The sequence below is a fragment of the Vipera ursinii genome (genome assembly GCF_947247035.1).
Source record: "Vipera ursinii genome assembly, chromosome: 1".
Taxonomy (NCBI): domain Eukaryota; kingdom Metazoa; phylum Chordata; class Lepidosauria; order Squamata; family Viperidae; genus Vipera; species Vipera ursinii.
In genome coordinates, this window is record NC_139512.1 from 23,433,812 (window position 1) to 23,454,597 (window position 20,786).

General features: G+C 38.4%; 1 protein-coding gene across 2 annotated transcripts in view; it reads right to left on the minus strand.

Annotated features, from left to right (window-relative positions):
* The window catches only part of GNG2 (G protein subunit gamma 2), a 432,181-nt gene that overhangs the window by 385,343 nt on the left and 26,052 nt on the right, over window positions 1-20,786 (minus strand). For both annotated transcript variants that reach the window (XM_083378506.1, XM_083378507.1), the window contains exon 2: window positions 202-336. In XM_083378506.1, the coding sequence (XP_083234632.1) occupies window positions 202-288 (87 nt within the window). In that variant the 5' untranslated portion in view covers window positions 289-336. The remainder of the gene's footprint in view (window positions 1-201; window positions 337-20,786) is intronic.

Here is a 20,786-nt window from a genome sequence, read left to right on the forward strand (position 1 = left end):
AGTCGCTTTTTTGTCATAACTCTGGTTGTTAAACAAATGGTTGTAAGTCAAGAACCACCTGTAGCTAGGAAATAATGGGAGTGCCCTCTGGAGAAGATACTAAGGGGGTACACCAATACATCTGAAGGGCATCAATTTGTGCAAGACCTCTTTAGAATACTCCCAGTCCAAAGTTACATTAGAGTGCCAAATGATCTTTACCTTTATTCTGTCGATATTTGCCTCCATTTTGAGCTGTTCCACCAGCTTCCTTGCTTGTGCTATGCTGGTGTTGTTGTTGCTGGCCATCAGAGCCTTTCTTGGGTGGAGATGTTGGTTCCGACCTCTTCAAATGCACTGCCAAATAAGAGAGAATAAAGTAAGGTGATCCATCAGGGAACTAATAAACTGCCAGGCTTGCAAGCCTAGTTGCAGGGATAGGGAATCTAATAAAGGAAATGGTGTATAATAATCCTTCAAAAGCTATAGTTTCACTGGCACTGAGATCTCAACCCATTTTCTGTGTATTGGATTTTTTTTTCAAGTTATCTTAGAAGATTGTAAGGAATGCTGTGGAGGATTTTGTAAGAATTGATTGAGAAACCTTTTTTTGGGAGGAGAGAATGTATTTAAGGAGAACAGGTACCATCAGATTCCATTAAAGCCAATTCCTCCTTCCCCCTAAAAAAGTTTGAGAGTTGACAGAAGAGGATGGAAGTCTGTTGTTCCTTATAGACGTTAAGCATCAGATAGAGGTTTGGAAAAAGCTACTGTACTTCATTCAGCAGAAGTACAAATCTTCTTTGTACTTTTACAGCTTTATGGCAAGAATAAGCATTCTTGAGGGTACACAAGAACAAAATCAAGATGGAGGAAGGAGACCATCGAGCAAGGAATAACATTAAAAAAAGATGTGGCTGAAGGATCTCACCTCTCATATACTTATTGGTGGACCCCAAATAAATTGAGTTAGACTGCCTAAATGTAAAACTAAATGGAGGCTCTTAGAAGACAACAACATGCTACATGAATGTAGAGAGACACAGAGCCCAGCCCATCAGGTATGTCAGCTACTACCAAAACCATGTACCAATAATGATTTATTTTTTGCCAACGACAAAGCCAAGAAATTTGCTTCATTTTGGCAGTTTAAAATTTGATCTAGAAGAAGCGAAAGGACCCATGTTATTCCAGATGTTAGTGATTTCCAGCAGGGCCTGCCAATGTGATCAACACTAAAACACATCTGGACAGCTGCAAGTTCTGTTCATCAAGTAAAAGATTTTTCTGTCTTTTGTTATCTTTTAAATTTCAGTTAATATATTGTTCCAACCTATGAATATATAATGTAGAGTTATCAGCTATGCAATAAAACATATGCAGGGGTCCCCAACCCCTGGACTGTGGACCAGTACCAGGCCGCGGTATGCCAGCAACCAGTCCGCACAAACAAGGCAGCACACAAAACCATGCACCCTCTGGTCTGTGGAAAAACCTCTCTCCACAGAACTGGTCCCTGGTGCCCAAAAGGTTGGGGACCTCTGCTTTAATGAACTAAATGCAAAATTGTATAAAGTTAAGTTAATAACCATACAAATTATTACAAGTATAAAATCATTATTTTCATTAGGCAATAAGAGTTTATGCCAAGTTGCACAGGATAGCCATGTTCCATGTTTTCCTTAACAATTAAATTTTATGAGATTTCAGCCAGAACACTTTTCTTCTGTATTCAGTACAATACATGCAGCAGATAATATGGGCAATAAAACAGATAATGAGGGATATTCTCTAAACTGCCATCCAGACAGGGACTGTGTATTGGAAGTGTGAGATTTTAAACAACTGGCTGTCACTTACAGACATTTGTACCTGTAATCTTGTTAATGCTAACGAGAAGGAAGGGAACAATAATGCATTTCAAATATTGCTCACAATCTCAGTTTTAATAACTGAACAGCAAGAAGAACTTTACTGTAGGCAATTGAACTCAAATCAGCTTGGGCAATAGTATCAAATATCCTGTTTTTAAATGTCTGTGAAGGGGTCAAGATGTTCCTAGATGAAAAACAGCTGGGGAATCTCCACTGCTATAAATGAGGCTCAGGATCCTGAACCAAAATAGACTATTCATTGGAACCTTCTCCATAGATACTATAGTGTGCTTTATTTCATTTGGCTAAGTGTTGCATGTCATTGTGAAAAAGCACACTCCCTGGTTTAGTATTTGTGCAAACTATAACAATTGAACCTTCATTTTTTTTCTTCTGTTCAACTGTGCCCAATTCTCAGAGACCAAATGGACAAGTCCCTGCCATTTTCTTGATAAGGTTTTCAGAACTGGTGTGTCATTGCCTCCTTCCTAGGGCTAACTTAGTGGCTTTGTGCCCAAGGCAGGACTAGAATTCAGTGTCTCCGGGTTTCTAGCCCGATGCCTTAACCACTGCACCAAACTGACTCTCATTGTCTTCATCACCTTTATTAGTTTACCATCGTTAGTAAGCTCTAATAATTACCTTATATTAATTATATAGTTATAATTGCCTTCATTTGTAAGCTAAAATTAAGGAAACTTTGACTTTCCCCATTACATGAACCCTATCATGTCTAACACTGCATAATGAGCAAAGTTTCAGTTTTGAATAAAGAATTTCTGAGACTTTTCCAGTCATCTTAAACCTTCAGCAGAAGCTATTTCCTGCATCTAAATTAATTATTGAATTACCTCTTTCCTGGGTTCATATATCATTTAAATGGCTGGATTTGCACAACATGCTTCGCCCCATATACACAAACCCAACCAATGTTAATTCTACCAAAGCTTTGCAAGTTGTCCAAATACACCTATTAGGTCTTGATTAGACCTAGTTAAGAAAATATTGCAAACACAAAATGGAAGGCACTGGTTCAGTTTCAACACCTGTATTAATAGTGAAAGCACTGCTAGGCACATCTTCAGAAAGAGAACAAATGCAGACAACAGGAATGTTTTTCCAAGATTGCAGGCTTTACATGCACAAACAGATAAGAATAGTCACAAAATATAGGCCGTTAAGAAGACAAAATTGTAGACCAGGATATTTGCAGGGACAATAATCTCCAAAACTCTTCTTCCATGTTCCCAAACTCACCTATTTACTGGATTTTCAGGGACCTATCCTTATTATAATACCAGTTGCCATTCCATTCAAAACCTTCTAACACTGATCTATTTGCAACACTCTCATCACTACCTTCACACTGATGACAAGTGCAAGTATTTAAGACTTAATCTCTTGCAGCCGCTTCTTCCAGGTGGAAACTCAATAGATGCAGCTTCATGTTATCCATTGACGGTAATAATCTGTTTGAATGTAACAATCCTTTCAGGTTTTCCTTTTTTAAAAGCTCTCTCTATATTTATTTTTTCAGGTTATGTATTTCTAAAAAAACAATTACTTTTTCTAACTCCATGTAAGTTACCGTATTTGGTTATCCTCATTTTTTATTTCTAATAGCAAAATATACTGAAATATCATCCACAAGATTTCTTGAAACCACAAGCACACTTTTTTGAACTTTTTTTTTTTTGGCTTTGGAACTTTGTGGTTAATTACAGCCAAGTTGCTACCTCACCAATTCTTAATTATGTTACTTTCACATGACACATTCACTCATAGTTACCGTAACTGAATCATGGTTGATTCAATTATCCAAATTTTCTATTTACATGACACACTAAAGAGCAAACTAACCACAGTTTATGGCTCAATGAATTGTGTAAGCTAAACAGTGAGGTCTGGAGAACTTGAAAACTTGCATAAAATTTTGATTTGTGATATAGCAAGAGTTCTTCTCCAATCTGATGCCTCCAGACATGTGATTTTAAATGATCTACGATTGTCCCTACAGCTTCAGAAAGTTTTATCTTCTGGAAAATGAGATTTTTTCCCCTTTCATTTGTGAACTTTATGTTCTCTTCCCCTCATTCTATAATACACCTCTAGGCTAGATAGCTCATTACATTGTAATCTCTCAATGCACTTTTCTTTTTCAAAATACCTGGCAATTGAGAATGCAGTTTTGCTTTACTCCCCTTTCTCTCACCACAGAGGTGGAGGTTTCTTTCATGCTTCCATTTCAACATGGAAACTATTCAAACATTACAATATGGATTAAAAATCAGTCCTCAGTATTGCACAAACAGACTGAGGGGCTGACAGGAATTGCAGTGACCCATCTGACTAGGTGGCTCAGTGGGTTAGGACGCTGAGCTTGTCGATCAGAAGGTCGGCAGTTTGGCGGGTCGAATCCTGAGTGCCGCGTAACAGAGTGAGCGCCTGTTACTTGTCCCAGCTTCTGCCCACCTAGCAGTTCAAAAGCACGTAAAAAATGCAAGTAGAAAAATAGGGACCACTATGGTGGGAAGGTAACAGCGTTCCGTGCGCCTTTGGCGTCTAGTCATGCCGGCCACATGACCACGGAGACGTCCTCGGACAAGCGCTGGCTCTTCGGCTTTGAAACGGAGATGAGCACCCGGGGGAACCTTTACCTTTACCTTTACCTTTATCTGACTAGGGCCACTTTGAGAAAGGCTGTTCTTATTTATCCACATTTAGATTCCCATGGTAATACACCTGGAAAAAGATAAGTGGTGGGAAGGAAAAACACCGGCTCTGCAAAGTAGGACCAATTAATTTGGAACATTTTGTTTTAGAATGTGGATAAAATAAAAGGAGAAAGTCTCTAAAAGGATGGTAGCAATAGAGTTTCCATATTTTTTCCTGCCAAGAGATGCTTAATGAAATGGATCTTGAGTAAACTCTTCTTAGATCAAATGGATCTTGTTCATGCAATGTATAAATTTGTTACAGAAATCTCTGCAATATTTTTGTCAAAATAGTTGTGAACATGCATGGCTTTTGGAGAAGTAAATCAGAAGAGTTAACTGCATTGATGACAGTAGTGATGGCAACTTGCTAGATAAGCCAGTTTACCCAATCTGGCATCATCCACGTGTGCCTCAACTTTAACCAGTTCTGGGGGACACGATCCAATATTCCTGCAGGATTCCAGGATGGGAAAAACTATACAACAGCTTCCAGGTATGCAGGCAAAATAAGTTGAATACTGCAGGATCCAATCTGGGTTGGTTTCTAGTACGAGTCTGAAAGCTCAGAAGACTAAACCTCTGGGTCCCCATGACCAACCCAGATTGTATCATGCAACATTATCCCAGGACACGTATATCTGCCTTCATCACTGAATGCTGCCTAGAGGGGTGATTTGAGGAAAGTGCTGTTCCTTACTTGGAAGCATTTGATTCTCTTCCTGGCAAACAGATCATGAGAGCTTCCCTCTAATCTGCAAAAAAAATCAGTTTTTATCTCATCTTTTCCAATCTGTCCTCTTCCAAATTTGCTCTTATTTATATGATGAGAATTGTAGACCCACATCTCTTGAGGGTGCTCAAGAGAGAGAAAAGCTGCCTTATCATGTCTGAATTTTGTTTCTGGGAGTGACTGGCACTCAACATTAGAGCAAAATACTGCTCACTGGAACAATGTTGTGGGATTCCTGTGATGTATCTCCACAGAGACAAAGGGGCTGATTCCCAAGAAGTTGCTGACAAGTTCTATGTTTCTTTCTTTCTCTGATTTACACCACAGATTTCACAACTTTTAGGTTATGATCTATGGTTAGAATTTTGAAAATGAACATAGTCCAGGAACAAGAGGAAGGCTAGTCAAAATGAGTGGTAATGTGCTTGTTTCCATGGAGACAGCTTCATCAGCATGCTGGCATAGGATGCTGCTCAGCGGAGTGGAAGGAGAGGCAGAGCAGTGGGAAAGCCTTCTTAGCTAATAGGAATTTGTCCACAAAAACAGGATGCTGGATCAAGAGACATTTTGAAAGCAAGATATTACTGATCCTGAAAGTTGGACAAACTATGAATACCTAGATGGGAAGTGGAAAGAAAAATGCCCTTAAATGGGTATGCAACAAAAAAAGGAGAAAGTCCCATTTTTAGAGCATTGTTCTCACAAATTAGAATATTATTCCAAAGTCTGAGTAAGTGTAAATAAGGGTAAACTTTGAAGAGCTTACCTAGAGTCTGATGGCATATAAATATAAGAAATAATAATAGTAATTGGTCACAGTGGGTTTCTTACTGAGTTCTATTTTACAATTTGCATGAGGGCAAATAAATACCCCTTTGAGTTGAGCTTTATTTGTATATGTAGTTTTCTTGGCACCAATGTGGAAATGCATAATATAAACCACACCTTGATTCTATTTTCCTTAATTCCCTATGTTAACTGACCCCCCACTGCTTCATAGTGCTTTACAGCCCTCTCTAAGCAGTTTAGAGAGTCAGCCTATTGCCCCCAACAATCTGGATCCTCATTTTACTGATCTCGGAAGGATGGAAAGCAGAGTCAACCTAGAGCCAGCCAGAATTGAACTGCCGGCAGCTGGGCAGAATTAGCCTGCAATATTGCATTCTAACCACTGCACCACCACAATTCTTATAATAGCTGAACAAAATTGGTGGATATTAATCTATTTACTAATGTTGTATATATTTTAACCCAGCCATTAAGAAAGGTTTATAGGTTCAGGGCTATGGACTTTTCCTCAAATTAAACATTTTGTTTGCTGCTTTTTGTGGCACCTCAGACTAAAAAAACATGCATTTCTGGAGAGGTTTCAATAAAGGAAGGCTTTTCAAAAACCAGAAAGCCTCTTGACTGTTTAGCTGGCAAAATACAATAAATGAAACAGAACTTTGCAACGGATGGAAAAAAGCTCCTAGTTAAACAAGGTCTGGCCAGCCAACTAATTGATCATGAGCAATATTGGAACACCCAACAGATGCCATTTATGCTATTTGCAGATTTCTTCTTTGCATGTTGGCACGTAACAAAGATTTTGTCAGGCACAACAGTTCACAACAGCTTTGCAGTGTTCAAAGGGAAAAACATCCCATGGAGACTGATGGATTTGCAAATGAAAGAAAGATTTTCACATTAAAAAAAAATCACCAGTGGCTTCTGCAGAGGAAAGGACACACAGTTCTTCCATCAGCCCTTTCTGACAAAGTGGGCCTAAGACAGACTATAGTAAAAGGCACAAGCCAGTTTAGTATAATGATTAAGGCACCAGGCTAGAAGCCAGAAGCCTGTGAGTTCTAGTCCTGCCTTAAGTGTGAAAATCAGTTGGATGATTTTGGGCCCAACTGACCTTACAGAGTTGTTGTGGGAAAAATAGGAGAAGGAAGTGTTATATATGTTTGCTGCTTTCAGTTACTTGTGTGGTAATAAAAATCAAATAAATAAAATTCTTGCTGTCATTCAGGAGGAGTTCTCAAAAACAGAAGAACTGAGGTGAGCACCAGATGGCTTTGCTAAACTAGATTATAAGGCACCAGGCAGAGCCCCCAAGATATGGGGCAGGGAGGACATGCAGCAAACTCCAGTTAACTAATGCCAGACATGTTCACGAAAACAAAAGCAGCTTCCAATTGGCCTATGAAGTATTTTTGTGGGCTGGTAAGCAGGGAGGAAGAGGAAAGATTATGTGGCAATTGTAGCAGAAGCATTGAGAACAAAGTCAAGAAAAGAGGGGGAGGATCTTGGGGTAGGGAAGCAAGAAATGATAATTATAGGAGTGGGGAGAAGAAAGTTATGTAGTGAGGAAGAGAGACAGTAGTAGAAGTAGTCAAGTCATCTTCCCTGGAGCAATGCCCTAACTCTAACCAGACCCCTTTTTCCAACTACCACTTGTGGAATAACCTTGGAAGACTGGGCCCACAGACACTGCCTAGGGAACAGTCAAATAAGAAGACAATGCAGCCTGAAGCTGGATAATGAATTGGATAAGAAGCTCAAAAGAGATCCTCCCTAGTTTCTAGTAAAGGAAATCCAGAGGGGGGGGAGAACTGTACTTTCAGACTTGCAAGATTCTGTTAATGTAATTTACAATAATGAAGAATTAATTTATCTGAACATGGCTGAGGTTTCTGGGAGGTAAAGTCCACATATCTTAAGGTTGCAAAACATTGCTCTAAACTGTTCTTTGAAAGATAGGAACTCTAATCTAGAGATTACTGTACCTGGTAAACCAACATATACTTGCCTGAAACCCACCAATTCAATGGTATGTACATTGGGTTAAAATGATTTCTTATAAGGTTAAAAAGAGAGGTAGTTACCAAGGCCATGAACAGATGTAGGCTGGCCAATTAGAGGCAAACTCTTTAAATCCAAAAAGTGAAAGTGTTGTGTTGTTGTGCTGTCACAAATTGTTTATATATTGGAGTTTCGTTTAAAGGGGTGGGCAACTTGCTGGAATTCTTGTGTTGTTAACCTTAATAATTTGCTGGAAGAAAAGTTCCTCCGGTTCATTTTCGAGCTTTCCGGCCCAGGCTGAGTTTTAACTGGGGTATTAATTGGGGTTTTATATTTTTTCAGGGATTTAATTTAATCTTTTTAAATTGTTCTTAATTTTTGTATCGATGTTTTATATACCCCGTAAACCGCCCTGAGTCCTATGGGAAAGGGCGGTATATAAATTCAATAAAATTCAAATTCAAAATTCAAATTTTCTCCAGCCAGGAAAGGGCAATCAGCGCTGATGACATGAAGAGTTGGGAGATGAACGTATCAGGAAGCAGGTTGGTTTATTTCGGAAGCCAATGACACTAGTGACAGCAGCAATGGGTTCCGGGTCAGCTGGCCCAGAACTGCATGCTGTCGCTGGTTCTGCTCATCAATACAGAGACCTCCTTTCAAAAGCAGCCTCCATTTTATTCCCAGCTTGGAACTGGACCTGGTTTTTCTTTCAGCAATTACTACAAGTCAGAATTATATTTGGTTTTACGGTTTACAAAGCAGAAAAACTGACACAGCATACTGACACACACTCAGGATATAACCTGTCTTTTGGGGGAAAGAACCTTTAAAAAAAGAAAGAAAAAAAAGAAAGCTATCAGGCCCTTCATGGCAAGTCTTGCTAGTAAAATATAACTTCACTTGGCTTCAGGTTACAATATATTCAGAAACACAGAAATCCATTTCCTGTGCTCTCAGATGTAATGGTTATTTGATACTTGGTAAAGACATTGGACACATGTTTCTGGATTCTCTACACATAAACTCCACATCATTCATGCTTGTATATAAGACATGTGCTTTCTTTTTTCCCCCAAGAATGAATTTTGGAACTTTTATGTTGAATACATGCCAACAATCTGAGAAACTAACTAGATTTTAAAACAATTTTTATTAAAGATTTTTTTAAAAGGAAGATAAAAACTACTACAAACTAAAATAAAGTAAGAAAAAGAAATCAAAGGGAATACTAAAAGTTAAAGGAAGGAAAAAAGTAAATGAAAAATAGAAAAGAAAGAAAAAATATGAAGAAATAGTTTCAATTTTTTCTTACAACAGTTACATATACAATTGTAATTTTCCCTCTTCTATGGTTACAACTCTCTTCTTTCTATAATCTATCCTTTTTTAACTTCTAACTTTGTGAGAGTTTTGCTTATACTATTAATTTTTTTGATAATCCCAAATCGTTACAAAAAATTAAATTGATCCTATCCTGTTTCTGTTGCAATCCCACAGACAGTAGAAAATGATCTAAATAAAGGCATAAATATCTATGTACTGTATCTTCCTTTTCTTGTTTTCCTGGGTGCTAATGTGAACACGTTCTTGTCATAGTTAGAAATGTAGACCCGCATTTTGACTATTCAGCCCAGTTCCCATAGTGACATCTAGAAAAATGACCAGAACATTGCTCCCAAACTCATGAGGAAAATATGAAACTTTCTAATTACAGAGCTGTAGCCACAAAGGATTAGGATGGAGAATTTTAAGAACATTCTTCACTAATCCCAGCAATGGGAAGATGAAGCCAGAGAGCAAAGAAAACTCTAAATAAATTTGGTCCTCGACTTTTCTCCAGGAGCTCAAAGGAACTTAAATGACGATCTCGTTTAAATGTGAAAAATATCTATTTATCTATGGATGTTGTGATTGAATATATTTTGCAGAGAGAGAGAGAGAGAGATCTGCTTCTTCTGCCTCAATTCATGCAACTGCACCAGAGCCTTTCAATAAATGCTAGATCATGAAGACTCTGATTCCATTCACTCATGACCCTGAGTTAATGAATGTTAATCAAAAGCAACTATTTCATAATGTGTAACACACTTATTTTCCAAGTCAACCCACTTCAACATGCCAAGCCATTCAGGATTATCAAATACCAAATTACTTAAAATATCTTTTAAGAATGGCCCAAAGCCGTAAGAATAAGAGAGGATTGAGGCACCTAGATCCCAATTCTCTTGAATGCTTTCCTGAATAAGCTTCTAATCAACTTCTCCCTATGTTAAGCAGCTCCTAGTTAGGTCTATAGTTTGAATATTCTCTTCCTTGGGCAAAGTTGCATCATTTCCTTCAGCTGCTGAGATTGTCTTCAATCCTCTATTAATATTTTATTTTTAGTAACCAGCAAACAAAGGCAAACACACCTGGACCAGAATCCTGTGGGATTTGTTCCAGGATGACATCAGCCATGACAAAAGAGTCTGAGTTAGTATCTCTCTTTTTAGTGTGAAGCCTCCTGAATGGCTTAATTAGCAATCTATTCCACAGATGAATTAATTAATTAGCAATCAGCACCTGGAGCACAATATTCACAAGAGCTTTGGATAGGGCAAAAAGTTCATCTAGTCTCTTTCCACACATGCATAGCCAAGATTCTAGTTGAACTACAGACCAGGACCAATTCAATTTTTTATGTACCTAGATCAGGTCTGATTATTTTTTAGAAGGCAAACCTTCCTACAGAATCCATCTATGTTTTTTTTTTTCTGGAGAGCCAATTTTCATATGGTTACAAACAACCAGATACCCTACCTTTGATGAGTAAAATAAGAGACTAGGGATAGCCATTCCTTCTGGTCTTAATAGAGTCTTCTATTACTAGCTCCTTACACTATGTGAATAAAAAAAATGCGCAATAATTTAGGTCTTAAGTTATTATAAACATGGCTTGTATTTTGATATAGTACAAAGTGCTGAAATCTTGTAATAGGTTTATTGCTTTTCTACAATAAAACATTGCATTTGTTGTTCTTAGAACATGCCCAATTTCAAATCAGGATTAATGAGATACAATTGCTGGGTCCACATAACAGGCTTAATGTGATAAAAGTCTGGGAATTTTACAATATACTAATGCACAAATTCCTGAACTCTTAGTTCAGTTTAGCATTTCATGAAAGCCCCACCTGTTTGATTAAAAATTCAGTTGGTTGGGTTTCATACAATTTTGCTCCATCACAATTCTTGTAGTTATATGGTATATCAAGATTATTTTAAAAATTAATAAAGATGAAAGGAAAAGAAAATATGGTCTGATGATTAAAGAATGACATCTGGATTTTCCAGAAAAGTTCCAATATCTCAGGGGCTGCCACAAAGAAGAGGGAGTCAAGCTATTCTCCAAAGCACCTGAAAGCAGGACAAGAAGCAATAGATGGAAACTAACCAAAGAGAGAAGCAACCTAGAACTAAACTTCCTGACAGTTAGAACAATTAACCAGTGGAACAACCTGCCTCCAGAGGTGGTGAATGCTCCAACACTGGAAGTTTTTAAGAAGAGACTGGCCAGCCACTTGTCTGAAATGGTATAGGGTTTCCTGCCTGAGCAGGGGGTTGGACTAGATGAACTCCAAGGTCCCTTCCAACTTATTATTATTATTATTAAGTACAGTCATGCACCTTGCATTTTGTACATTAAAAGATCCTACTTCAGCACCCAAAGATTTTATTAACTTATTGAGCAGTCACTTCCCACGGTTGCCTGTCTAGCTCATATCCAGGTGGATCGGACACCTAGATCTTTACATATGTACTTACAAGGTAGCTATCTCACATCCTATATTTCTGACTTCCCTCCAGACTCTTGCAATTTTTATTGGGGGTTTTTCCTCACCAGTTTCATCCACTTGAGGCTGCAAAAGGGAAAGATAATTTATCCTTCCTTCCTTCCTTTGATTTATAAGGCTGCCTAATTTCCATGTGACTCAAGGTGAAGTAAAGAAAAAAGATTTTTTTAAAAATAATATAACCATAAAAGAACAGAAGTAATAAACAAGCAACTGGAGAACATGACATTTTAAAACCCACAGTATATCCAGGAATTTGCAAATTCCTCTGAGCCAGGATTGCTAACCCCACCCCCCAAATCTTTACAGTTTACCTGAGGGACATTAGGGGTGAGACTATATGGACCTCACAGGAAATGCTGTTTTGGAAGTCAGGAGTCCCATAAAGTGACATTTCTTCATAGACGGGAACCAGACAATGCCAACCCTGTCTGATTTATTAGGACAGGCAGATACAATTGAAAAAAGATGGTCCTGCAAATAATCATGCTGCTGCTGATATAACAATAATAGTTTGAAGTAGTACATGAAGGAATATGTGAAGTAGTATGCGACAGAAATCTTCTCAAGGGAGCATCTATCTGGCCTTATTTATTTATTGAAATTTATTGGCTGCCCAACTCCAGGGAAGTCTGGGCAGTGTACAAAACTAAAAAAAAAAACCAAAACACAACAACAGCAGGAAACATTTAATGAACATGCAACAGAGCCTAAAATACTCTATTAAGAAAACCAACAAAACAAAACAGTGACAAACATCAACCCCAGGACTGTGATCAGAGGCAGGTTCAAAGCTTTCTGGAATCTATCCTTATGTCTGAGGGATGCTCTTCCAGGGTCCACAACAGAAAAGGCATGCTTCTTCAGACCCACAAGTTACAATATTTAATGGAAGGGATATAGAGAACATCCATTTTGTGGAACATACTGGGCAGGCAGAAATGATTGAAGATAAACTGTCTGTCAGGTATTCAGGCCCTCTGCTTACTTAACTTTATTGTGGTCATTAACCAGCACAACTGGTTCTATGCATAATGTTCTAATCTGGTTTCTGGCTGTCACAAAAATACCAATTGCAAATCCCCAGCTCCCACTCCTCCTTCCCTTGAGCTTCTGTGCAAATCTTTCCTCAATAGGAATTGCCTGAAGCAAGGCTGGATCACTGATATAGAAAGAGCTTCTGGTTTGTTTTTACTCGCTTTTGGTAACTTTAACAGAGATAGGTTCTGAGTGAACTGATATTTTCTACACATGCATGAGAAAGCATCTAAGCACTGTCATTTTTCATGTAAACAAAATTCCTATGATCAGTCAATCACAAGAGAATGTATGATTCCCCAGAAAGGTCATGGGCTTCCCTTGGATGCGTTCCAGCAGATGTTAGTTATTCATCTGTCAGGGGATGTTTGTATTCGATATTAGAAGATATTAGAATAACAGAGTTGGAAGATCATCTAGCGGCCCAATCCCCAACCCAAGCAAGACCCTACACCATTTCTGACAGATGGCAGTCCAGTCTCTTCTTGAAAGCTTCCACTGATGAAGCTCCCACAACAACTGAAGGCAAACTGTTCCACTGGTTGACTGTTCTCACTGTCAGAAAATTTCTCCTTATTTCTAGGTTGAATCTCTCCTTGATCAGTTTCCATCCATTATTCCTTTGTCTGGCCTTCAGGTGTTTTGCAAAATAGGTTGATCCCCTCATGAAGCAAGTTGTATTTGATGGCCTGAATGACTTCTTTACATGCCATGATGCTATGATGCTGTGATGTGTATTGTATTACTCAAGCCATGTGCCCATGATATACAGTACTTCAGTGGCCAGAACAGCAACAAGAAAGTAATTCAAACACTCATTGTAATAGGATTTTCCGGTCAAGTTATAATGTTGGATTCATAAATCAATAAACAAGTTCCATATTAGGATCAGGTCATAATCTCTTTTGAAATCTCAATGTTTAGAGCAGAGGTGTTGCTTCCAGAAATCTTTATTGTAAACAAAGAGGCTGATCAGAGATGAACTGATTATCGACCACTATCAGGCCTAACTCAGGACTCTCAGGGCATCTGTGTTACAGGTCTCCATTTCCAGAGGAATAACCAAATGACTTGGTTATTGCAATACAATAAGGAATCTTAACAATCTTTTCTGAAGGCTAAAACACCTATTGCTATTGTCTCACACACAGAGACACAAAATTTATGGAATACAGCTAATTTCATCATTTAAGCACAGCATCACAAGAGATGAGCATAAGTTAAATATTTATTGGTGGAAGTGGTAAAAGGAAGGATTAAAGCAAAATGAAAGATACCAGGTATTTACAGAGATTATTGCCTAGAGATTGTGGCCACTCACAAAGCAAGACTTAGATGTCACAAGTATTCTTGCCGTGGTAAGTTAATTAGCATAAGTTGTGACATAAAAGTTAGAAATTACAAAAAAAAACTCCTTATAAATTCCACCCCAGTTATTTCACAAGGAAATAAATTTCAGTCAAAGATTACCTATGACACAACCACAAATGTATGCATTTGCCTGCAATATTAGGTTATTCAGTATTGTGAACAGGGAAATGTCTCATGGCTGCCATCCTTTGAGAATTACAGATATGCCCTTGGCCCAAATGTTGCTGAACTTGAAAGTAAGGCAATAATCAATACAATTCTAATCTGGATGTTTTTAGTGTTTTAAAATGTTTTTAGTATATTTATATATATTGAATTGTAAGCTGCCCAGAATCATTAACTGGGACGAGCAGCTGTAGACATCTAAAATAAATAAAGAAATTCCAAAATCAGAAGATGGCCAATCTTGAGCTCCCAGCAGCAAAGATGTTAAGATTTTGTGCTCCACAGAGATGCCTATTTCAAGGTTTGAATCTCTGCATTTTGTGCTGTTTTGGTTCAAGGGCTGAATGGAAAAGTGGAAAGAAATGAGGGGTTACCCAGCTGAGGTGGCAGCATTCTCCTGGGAGGTCTGCCAAGGTCTTTGTCTTTATGTCTTCAAATGGGTCTAAATAAGACCTGTGCAGTTTACAGCCACATGTAGCCTTTTGCCTGTCTCTGTCCGTCCTGCATGGATTACTTTTATTTTGAAGGTGAGTGCTTTTTTTACGTGTGTGTGTGTGTGTGTGTGTGTGTGTGTGCGTGTCTGCGTGCGCACGCTTATGCATCTTCACAGCCCTATTACTTGGCAATAAAATCACAGCTTTTCTGGAGGAACATTTAAACTAAACAATGGGGACAGTGAGTTAATTGATGCAGAACATCACTGTCCCCGGCAATCTAAGAAAATAGGGGAAGCCAGGCACCCCACAAGTTATGCAGCAAGTAAACACAGGGTCAGTCATAAAGGACTCAAATGTCTATACACTAATGCACAGAGTATGAACAGTAAGCAGGGTGAACTAGAAATTCAGATAAATGAGGGCGGATATGATATTGTTGCCATTACGGAAACATGGTGGGACGAAACCTACAAATGGAACACACAGCTAGAGGGATTTAAACTATTTAAAAGAAACAGACTAAACAAAAGAGGTGGAGTTGCTCTATATATAAGAAATAACTTTATCTCTACAGAAATAGAGCACAACAATGACGAAAAATGTAAACTTGAATGCATTTGGGTCAATATAAAAGGGGGAAAAAATGACATTGCCATACGTGTATACTATAGGCCGCCCAACCAAGCGGAGGAAATAGATGAACTTTTTGCTATCAGCTAACTAAGGTATGTAAGAAGCACATCACAATAGTAATAGGGGACTTTAATTACCCTGATATCAACTGGGAGACAAACTCTGCACCAAATGGAAGATCAAACAGATTCCTGACAAACCTAGCAGACAACTTTCTCTCCCAAAAAGTAGAGAAGGGAACTAGGCGATTAGCCATATTGGATTTAATTCTCACAAACAGAGATGAAATGATAGAAAATGTCGAAGCCACAGGAACCTTGGGGGAAGTGATCATGCAATATTGGAATTCAACATTCTGGAGGCACAAGCAATAGAACACAGCCAAACTAGAGTCTTGGACTTTAAAAGAGCTAATTTCAATAAACTTAGAGAGACCATGGGAAGAATTCCATGGATGAGAATCCTAAAGGGGAAAACAACTCAAGAAGCTTGGGAAATTTTGAAAAGTGAGATAATAAAGGCCCAGTCTAGTACAATACCAACAAAGAAGAAAAATAACAGCTCTCAAAAGAAACCAGCATGGCTGCATAAAGAACTCTCTGATAAATTGAAAGATAAAAAGGACAAGTATAAGAATTGGAAAGAGGGGCACATAACTAAGTCAGAATATCAGCAAATAGCCCATGCCTGCAAAGATGAAGTGAGGAAAGCTAAGGCTCAAAATGAACTAACGCTTGCAACCAAAGTCAAAAATAACAAAAAATGCTTCTTTCAACATATAAAAAACAACAAAAAAGTTAAGGAAATGATTGGTCCATTAGTGGGGGAAAGTGACAAGAAGGTGACAAGAAATAGGGAGAAAGCAGAACTATTTAACTCATTTTTTGCATCTGTCTTTACACAAAGGGAACCTACCAAACCCATAAAAAACAGAATAGAAATGCAAGTTAAGATAGGCAAAAAAATGGTAAGTGAACACCTGTCCAGCCTAGACGAGTTTAAATCACCAGGACCAGATGGATTACACCCCAAAGTTCTCAAGGAACTGGCAGATGTGATCTCAGAACCACTGAACTATATTTTTCAAAGATCCTGGAGCACTGGGGAACTACCAGAGGACTGGAAGAGAGCTGATGTAGTTTCCATCTTCAAAAAAGGGAAAAAATAGATCCTGGAAACTACAGACCTATCAGCCTGACCTCAATACCTGGGAAGATTCTGGAAAAGATAATCAAACAACAAATCAGCGAACACCTAGATGCAAACAAAGTCAGCACTAAAAGTCAACATGGGTTTGTCAAAAACAGATCATGCCAGACAAATCTTATCACATTCTTTGACCAAGTGACAAAATTAGTGGACCAGAGGAATGCTGTAGATATAATTTACTTGGACTTCAGTAAGGCATTTGATAAAGTAGATCACAACCTACTACTTGATAAGATAGAAAAATGTGGGTTAGATAGCATCACCACCAGATGGATTCGTAGCTGGCTGACAGGCCGTACTCAGCGTGTGGTCCTCAATGGAACTGCATCTACATGGAAGGAAGTGTGTAGTGGGGTGCCCCAGGGCTCTGTTCTGGGCCCAGTGCTCTTCAATATCTTCATTAACGATTTGGATGAGGGGATAGATGGGGAACTCATCAAATTTGCAGACGACACCAAGCTGGCAGGAATAGCCAATACTCCAGAAGATAGGCTTAAAATACAGGAGGATCTCGACAGACTCGAACACTGGGCGCTATCTAACAAAATGAAATTCAATGGTGAAAAAAGTAAGGTTCTACATTTAGGCAGGAAAAATCAAATGCACAAGTATAGTATTGGTGGTACCTTGCTCAATAGTAGTAACTGTGAGAGGGATCTCGGAGTCCTAGTAGACAATCACTTCAATATGAGCCAGCAGTGTGCTGCAGCTGCCAAAAAAGCCAACACAGTGCTAGGCTGCATTAACAGAGGGATAGAATCAAGATCAAGTGAAGTACTAATAGCATTTTACAATGCTTTGGTAAGGCCACACCTGGAATACTGCATCCAGTTTTGGTCACCATGATGTAAAAAAGATGTCGAGACTCTAGAAAGGGTACAGAGAAGAGCAACAAAGATGATTGGGGGACTGGAGGCTAAAACATATAGGGAATGGTTGCTGGCATTGGGTATGTGTAGTTTAACGAAGAGAAGAGTGAGGGGTGACATGATAGCAGTGTTCCAATATCTCAGGGCCTGCCACAAAGAAGAGGGAGTCAAGCTATTCTCCAAAGCACCTGAAAGCAGGACAAGAAGCAACGGATGGAAACTAGTCAAGGAGAGAAGCAACCTAGAACTAAGGAGAAACTTCCTGACAGTTAGAACAATTAACCAGTGGAACAACCTGCCTCCAGAGGTGGTGAATGCTCCAACACGGGAGGTTTTTAAGAAGAGACTGGACAGCCATTTGCCTGAAATGGTATAGGGTTTCCTTCCTGAGCAGGGGGTTGGACTAGATGACCTCCAAGGTCCCTTCCAACTTATTATTATTATTGTTGTTGTTGTTGTTGTTGTTATTATTATTATTATTATTATTATTATTATTATTATTATTATTATTATTATTATTATTATTATTATATTATGCCCTCCACAACAGTCCCAGTTTCTCATGTGGCTCCTCGGGAAATTTAATTGCCCACCCATGGTCTAAATCAGGGGTCTTTAAACTTTGCCGTTTTATGACTTATGGACTTCAACTCCCAGAATTCCTCAGCCAGGCACGTTGGTCTAAATTCTGTTCTACATCTTCAAATGGATTTTTAAAGAATGTAATTTCCTTGAGATTTCCATTCTTCTGGTCTTATTTAATTTGTTTGTAGCATATTGGCATAGTGTTTGCTTGTAATTCATGTATTTATTTTTTATTTTATTATTTATAAGCAACCTTTTTTATAAGCAAATATGCCCCTTTTGATATTTAATAGGTTTCTTAAATATGCCCCTTTTTCTAATTCTATGCAAGGAATGACCCATATAATGTCAATTAAATGGAATTAAATTAAATTGAATTACATTTTACATTGTACCCTTCGGCTCTTTTATTTTAAACACTTAGTTCATTTTTTAAAAAAGAAGCAAGCCATATCCAGGTCACCATCTCCCCACCTGGCCCCTTTGATGACTTAGTTAAAAGTCAAGTTTTTCTATTAGGCAAAGTCAGGGAATGTATCTGTGTGTGTTTAAAAATCAAGATGGTGGCCAGTTTTGACATTCCCTTAATAAAGGAATGGATCGTAAGAGCAGCATGGTGGCCTAGAGGTGAAGACGCTCACCTCCCACTAGGAAGATTGAGAGTTCAATCCTAGGCAGCAACAGATGTTTGTCTATCAGGGCACCAAGAGAAAATATCTGCTGTGAACTCCACATAGGCATCAGGAAGGGCATCTGGTCAGTAAACACGCATATCCATTCAGTCACCCAGGCTGCACCCAAAATAAAGGGATTACAGGGTTGTTAAAAAAAAAGAAAAAGGAATGGATCATAAAAATATCAGAAATGGTGGAAATGGTGGAAAGAAAACTGACCTGTTTGGTGAGATAGAGGGAAAAAGTGCTTTTGAAAATGAGAAACATTTTATGGACTTTTTGCTAAAGGAAGAAAAAAATGAAATGATATTGTATGGATTTAATTATTATAAAAGATGAAAATTAAATAAAGGGCTGAAGGAATTTCTTGAATAGTTAAGAGGGTGGGGAGATGATGGGTTTTTTAAAAAATATCTGTTTAAGAGTAGGTTGGACATCATTATATTTCATAACTGTAGTTTTCTTCTTTACTTTTTTCTTTTCTTTTTCTTTAGATTTGACACTGTATGAACATACTTAATAAATATATATATTTTTAAAAAATCAAGATGGTGGCTGTAATCAAAGCTGCACCCTTTTTAAGTATGTATCACTTAAAAGCTTAAAGAGCTATGCAAAAATTAAAAAGCGAAAGTTAAGTGGGGGAGGGGGGAAATGTTGTCTGTCATGGTATCATGATGTGACAACTTGACATAGACTTTGTGATGCAAATCCTAAATTGTAAATTCAATTTGGCGCCCCCTTGTATGTTGAGATTGCAAAATCCAAATTACCCAATCAGAGCAGCAGACTGGGAATTGCACAAGTAGAGGATACCCTACTGGGACAATGGAAGGAAAGAAAAATCATACAATTATAGGTAATCCTCTATTTATAAACATTTGTTTGGGGACTATTTAAAGTTACAACAGCTTACGATTGTCGCAGCATCCCCATGGTCAGATGATCAAAATTCAGTTGTTTGACCACCGGCATGTGCTTAGTTGCAACATCGGGCGTCATTTCCAACCAGCTTCTGACAAGTCAGCAAAGTCAATGGGGGAAGTTGTATTCGCTTAACGACTGCATGAATCACTTGTAACTGCAGTGATTTACTTAACCACCATGGGAAAAAAAGTTGTAAAATCTGGAGTAACAATCATTTTGCTTAGCAACAGAAAATCAGGTCCCAATTCTGGTCCTAAACTGAGGAGTATCTGCATTGTCTTTGCATGGCTTATTACGTGAAAAACTAAAAGTTACTATCGGGATCACCCTCTTGAATATTCGTATCATTCCTACTGTTCTGCAGCCACAGAACACTATTATTATATATTCCGGTAAATAAATCAGGCCATGCATCTAGAAGCAACTCATGGGTAAAACTGCAGAGAAAGTGGCATCTTGGGGGTGTATCCTTTTCCTCTGTGTCCGAATGGGAACCTTAAGCACCAATCTGTTTTCATCTCACCAGCCAGAAACTAAACTGTTGCTTTTCCAAAACAGAAGCTGCGGCCACCTCCAAATGTGTGTGATTTAGTAAGTGCATTAAGCTTAATTAAACATTGCTGAGAGACTTCAGTGGACCCTATCCCTGCATGATCAGACTGTCTAAACTGCCTATGCCCCCACAGAAATCCCCACTTGGGATCTGGCAGAGCTGTGGAGCTGAAGCATCTTTTGTATACTTAAAATTCTGCTTTTTTAACAAGGAAATCCACTCAAAGCAGCATTCACGGCTTCTTGTGAGAGATGCTTTTGGTACATCTCTCAGAACCTTCTGAGAACCTGCATTTCCTTGTACAATATATAGCAACTAGAATAACAATTGCTGTGTTTGAAAGAGATGCTGCTAAACTTGGAGAAAAATATTATCTTTTTGGTTGTGGGAAACGTAAGC